The 6,000-nt window shown below is 39.2% G+C and overlaps 1 protein-coding gene across 1 annotated transcript in view; it reads right to left on the reverse strand.

Moving 5' to 3' along the window:
• FOLH1B (folate hydrolase 1B) overlaps nt 1-248 on the reverse strand; it is an 82,684-nt gene extending 82,436 nt beyond the window's left edge. The window contains exon 1 of the mRNA XM_027848192.1: nt 33-248. Coding sequence (XP_027703993.1) covers nt 33-147 — 115 coding nt within the window. The 5' untranslated portion in view covers nt 148-248. The remainder of the gene's footprint in view (nt 1-32) is intronic.
• Between the last annotated feature and the right edge of the window lie 5,752 nt (nt 249-6,000).

The following is a 6,000-nucleotide window of genomic DNA, read 5'->3' on the forward strand; positions in this document are numbered from 1 at the left end:
GCCCGGGAAGCGTTCTGACTGCGGGCGCCTACCGAAAAGAAAGCCGAGCAGGAAGAGGCTGACCGCCACCCCCAGGGTCCCCGCACACAGGCGGTGAGGGTTCCTGCGCAACGCCACCTCCACGGAATTCTGGAGCGGGGTCCACATTGTCCTCCTCCTCCTCCTCCTTCTTCTCCTTCTCCTCCAATCTTCCTCCAGGTTCTCCGGGGGTGGGGCAGCCGCAGCCGCTGCTGGTGCTGAGGGCCTGCCCGCACGTTTCTGCCGCTTTCCTGCACTCTGATCCTCCCCCTCGCCTACCCTGCCCCCTTCTTAGTGAGGCCAAATTCCTTGGAGGAGCGCCTGGGCTTCAGAGCCAGCTGGCCTGCGCGCCCGCCTCTCCTTTTGCTACAGGGGGTCAGTCTGGGCGGAGTCTCGGTGCTTAAAAAAAAAAAGACACAACCTTTCCTGGTCTTTCCATCCTTTAGCCCATCACAGACCGACAAGAGGACTAGAAGCAACCCGCCTCTGAAAAAGGCGGAGTGATCCGACTGTTGCTGCTTAAGGAAGAATCCAAGCATTCTAACAAGTGGTAACATAAAAAAAAAAAAAAAAAAAAAGCAACCAATCCATGAAATTGCCCAGAGCTTCTTTAAAAAAAAATATACATATGGTTTTAGGTCATATTGATTTCCGCTCTCTTGATAAAGGTGAGATCCCTTGTAACCGCTTGCTTCTTGTTCTTTACACCCAAGCCTTGCTCTCCCCATCTCCTGGCCTTTGCATTGCACTGTACGCAGTGCCTGGAATGATCCCACTCCACTAGAATACCTAGTTTTCATCAAAACTCAGCTTAAGTATCACCTTCTACTTGAAGCTTTTCCTGATTTCCCAGCTTCTAGGGCCCTTCTTCCCTAAACTATCTTGTATTTATTTTATATGGATGTAAATGCAGTCTCCCTCCCCACGTAGAATTTAGCTCTTTGAGAGCAGGGAATGTTTCATTTTTGGTTTTGTTCTCCAGAGCCTAGCACATAGTAGTGTAGATGCTTAATAAAGGATGGCTGATTGTTGTTGATATGTTTCTGTATTGAAGTAGGGGATGGACTAGGAAACCATCCTGGTTACCGGAATTTACATAGTGCTTTAAGGTTTTTGAAGCATTTTTTTTAATCCCACAACAACTCTGTATGGTAAATATCTGTTATCCCTATTTTACATATAAGTAAATTGAGTCTCCAAAAAGTGAAGGCACTTGCCCAGGATCATATAGCCATTTAGTGGCAGACCTGGGAATCAAACTTTGGTCTCCTAACTGAACACCCTGTTGTCTGCTTTGCCTCTAAAGACTCCTTCTTACATGACAGTTATCCAAATGTTTTAACACAGCTGCCCATGTTCCTGCTTAGCCTTTTTTCCAAGCTAAATAATCACTACTTCTTCAATCAATTACCTACTTTGTTACTTTCCCCTGGACTATAATTGGTCTCATTCCTGGTCAGCTTCCTGAGCCACTTTCAGATTAGCTCCAACTTGAATTCTCTCAAGATCCATTCCAGGTCAAAAATCTTGTGAAATGTTTTAGGAGAGTAAACAAACTGGTGGAAGAATCTCAATTCAATTTAAGAATTTCCAATTCAAGGAAGGAAATATCATTTCCTGCGGGAAGCCTTTCCAGGTCTCTTCCAACCTCTGAGTGCTTAGTAGAAGAGAGATTCTAGTGTTTTGGCTTCCAGATTCAAGAAAGAAGACATATGGTTCCAGACTCTCATCTGATCCCTGAAGGAAAGGAAAGACTGGGGGAAGAAGCCAACAGGTAGAGCACTTCAACCTTGCCCCTATCCCCGGTTTACCATACTAGAATCTTAGAAGAAATTCCCCTTGAGTGAGATCTGATACTCTCTCTCTCTCTTTCTCTCTCTCTTTCACTTTTAGGACTTATTCACTCTGTTTTGTTTCTTATATATTCTTATTAGTGTAATTTATCTGATTTCTGTTTGTTATACATTGGTATTTGCTGTGTGTGTATTCACTGTGGAACTAGCATTTGGTGGGAAGAGAGTCAAGGCTTGGATATATAGCTGGGACAATCTTCTTCATTAACGGAAAGTAATCAGGAAATTATCTTGAATTTAGCAATTGTTTTCCTTAGACTAATAGTATTGGGGGCAAGTCACATAACCCTGTTTGTCTCACTTTCCTTATCTGTAAAATGAGCAGAAGGAAATGGCAAACCATTCCAGTATCTTTGCTAAGAAAATCCCAAACAGGCCCACAAAGAGTCAGACGTGACTGAAATGACTAAACAATAATAACAACAACAATAGATATTTCTATCCCAATACTATTTCAGTGGCCAGATTCTGATTCCAATCTACTATCCTCTCCTGGCAGGAATCAAATTCTCTCTTGGAGAAGGCTGGGTGGAAAAGATTCCTCATGAGTCATATGCAGACAGATCCATATGGACACGTATCATATATATGGGCATCATACACATATACATACTCCTTACCCTTACTTTACTTTATCCCTACCCTTAGTCCATAGTCAAAATGAGAAGAGAAACTGAACTGGGAAAACATTTTTGCTGAAATTTCTCTGATAAAGATCAGATATGTAAGATATATAGAGAATTTATGAGTCGGCAATTATTGAAAAAAGAAATTCAAGCTATAAACAAGTATGTGAATAAATTCAAGTCACAAACAAGTTCTAATTAAAACACAGATTTTCTACCTCACATAAATTTAATTTAAAAAAAGAGGGCTAAAAGAAAAAATGACAATTGTTGGAAGTATTAAGGGTGGTCAGGCACATTAATCCAGTGTGGGTGGAGCTGTGAATTGAGCCAACCATTTTGCAAAACAATTTAGGAAATAAATCCCCAAAGCCACTAAACAATATGTACACTTTGACTCAGGAGTATCACTACTGGGTATATGCCCCCAAAAGATCCAAGACCAAGGAGAGATATCTACAAATACAAAAAGATGTTTATAGCAACAATTTTTATCATGACAGAGAAACAGAGGAAAACGGCATGGAGACTTGAAATGGAATGTCATGTGTGGATAGAAAGAAGGCCAGTTTGGTTGGACTACAGAGTGAATGAAGGGGAATAATATATAGTAAGACTGGAAAAGTAAGCTGGAGCCAGTTTGTGAAAGGCAGTCTTAAACACCAAATAGGTGTCCTGAATAGTCACTTGAGCTTATTGATCCAACATGTACAGGCATTGAAGACTCCAATGAGGGAGAAACTATATCCCCCCACTTTTAGGCTATTTTGATTGCTAAGAAAAGTTTTTTCTTATATCAATCTTCATTTAAAATCTCAAGGCTCATGGACAATAAATAAACTATACACTGAAGTGGTGTATTGGTTGACTGGGACTTAGGAGGTAAGGCCCTCGTGTAAAAAGCTGCCTTTCTCACTGGCTTAATATGACCTGCTTGGCCCTTTTGCTATTTTTTTTTCTTTTTTACTATTCCCTATTCAGAAAACTGAGACTAGAGCAAAGCAGACTTGTATTCTGGAGGGGACAGATTGAAATTGGGGGCCCTTATATATGCACAGTATTGTCCTCCCAGGAATTAGTAATGATGACTGGAATAGGAGCAAATGGAGCTTACAGGTACTGGCCTACAGGTTCCTTGTCCATTTGCCCCATGAGATTTTTTTTTTGATGGACTTTCCCCAAGCCAGAAATGAAAGCAGTTGGGGCTATGATAGAAGTAATTGGAGAAAGTTGACATTCTTGTTTATGTGGCTCAAGAGAGAAATTCATGGATAATTTTTCAGAACACTAGCCTCCAATGTTTAGGGGTGGGGTACTCCTACACAGTGTAATCATGGAATCTATTTCTCTTATTAGAGAAGGGAGATTTCTTGGACTGTAACCGTTTTGGGGAATGTCCTGCAAGTAACCCCATTGATCAAAAGTTCAGAGACCTTCTAAAGAAAAGAAGAATTCCATGAGAAGTATTCTACTAAGAGGAAAAAGAAGAATACCCACAAGGTCCATCCTGCTAGAGAAACACTAAGAATTAAAGACATACAATAGGGCAGCAAGATATCAGTATTTTAGTAATTCTTTTCCCTTCCCCCCAATCTCAACATATTATTACAATGAGTTTCAGATGCCCTAGATCAAATGGGAACTGTGCATCAATCCCAAAGTGTATTTACCTTCTGAAAAAATTCAAAACCATAAGGGACACATTGAGCCTGTGGGGAAGTAGGAATCACTAGGTAAGGTTAAGGGGTGGCCCCACTTGTAACCCCAAATTGATTTCCTTTCCAAGGGGAGTTTGTGTACCATATGAGTGCTTTATGTGTTTTCTCTATTTTGTATGGACTCCTGTGATTCCATTGAATGTCTTATATGTTTTCAATGTCTATTTATGGACTCCTGTGAGTATTTTGCATCTTATGTGGGAAGAAATAAATGCTGAACATCATTCATATGTTTGTTATCTTGAATGCTTGTGCAGAAGCTGGGCACATCCATTCATCTACCTTTGTTGAAACCTAGACATGAGTCAAACTGGCAATTTTCCCAGAGTAAATTGCAAGTGGAAGCAATAAGCCAAAAAGAGGTAGTGACCTTCCTGGCATCAGCCATCAAGATTGTACACAGTTCATGGAATACCAGGACTTGAGGAGTCTTTTTCCAGGGGTTATAATTTTAATGTTTAAGTAACTTAACGTTTGTCATGATAAAACAAAAACATATTGTTAATATTCTATCTGGATAGAAGTTTTAAAAGGTAAAATATACATGTCACTCTAAAAGTTACTAAACTGGAACTTGCCAAAAGAGCCTACATATATGAAACACTTTACTCAACTACCTTGCCTCAAAAAGAAATAACATTTCAATTTGTTCTTGAAAAAGATTCTTCCTACTCTATTTCCTTGTATATCAAATGGAAATTCCTTTGTTCATCCATGTCTATGCCTTCATTCACACTTCTTACAATATGGAGAGACTTCTTACCCAAATTCTACTCATCCTTTGGGGGTGGGCTCAAGTACTATCTGACCATAGGCAATTGGTTTCATTGAATCTGACTTTCCTTCCTTGTAAAATTGAGAGACCCATTTTATTCACAATTGCATACCTCTCAAAGCTGTTGCAAGATCAAATGAGATAATGTATATAAGACTTCCAGGAAGCATTACCTTTTAACTTTCTATTCCAAGTAGATAGTTGGAAGTAAGTTCTCATTTTATTCATCTTTGTTTCTCATCACTGTACTTATGCCTGGAAAGTGCCATGTATATAGAAGGCTAAATAAAAATGCATTGAATGCCTATTAAATGAGTCCTGAATTTCTTATACATTTTGATCTATTTCTGTCTATATTCATATTCTTCAAATCTCAAAATATACCATTTCACAATTCATTTATAAAATTCAGGGGGATTCCTAAAGCAGTCAGAAATTATAATGAAACTCCCTGAGCTAAGGTAATTATGTAAAACTATAAACTGCAGAAAAGATGTCAATCTTCACTGGTAACGGAAGTTCCTCATTGGCGGCTCTGTCTTAAAAAAAAAAAGGATAGGGAGAGGTAGTTCTAATGCACCGTTTTGCAAATGTTAGGAAAAGTGGGTAATAGATGGAGATAGGTTGCAAATATCTAATTCTTCCCTATATTGACTTGGGTAAATTTGTGATGAACCCATAACTCTGTAAAAATATGTTACTTTTCCTTTAATTTCACAATGTCTCTCTCTACTGAACATACAACATATTGTCTATATTACTGAATAAGCAAGGAATCAAATATTGAGTTGGAACTTTATTCATTAGACCTTATAGAGCTTCTGAATATTTTTGAGCAGAAGCATGGCCAGAGAAAGTTTGTTCTTATACCAGAGAAAGGAGGGAAGTAGAAAGTGGAGACTAAGATCCTTTACATTGGGGAAGCTATTGCAATTGATCAGGCTAATGAAGAGGACAGATAGGAGGATGATGTCTAAGGGAATAAAAAGTAAGAGACGGATGTGAAAAAT

The sequence above is a fragment of the Vombatus ursinus genome, unplaced genomic scaffold, assembly GCF_900497805.2.
Source record: "Vombatus ursinus unplaced genomic scaffold, bare-nosed wombat genome assembly UNPS02005659.1, whole genome shotgun sequence".
In the NCBI taxonomy this organism is placed as follows: Eukaryota; Metazoa; Chordata; class Mammalia; order Diprotodontia; family Vombatidae; genus Vombatus; species Vombatus ursinus.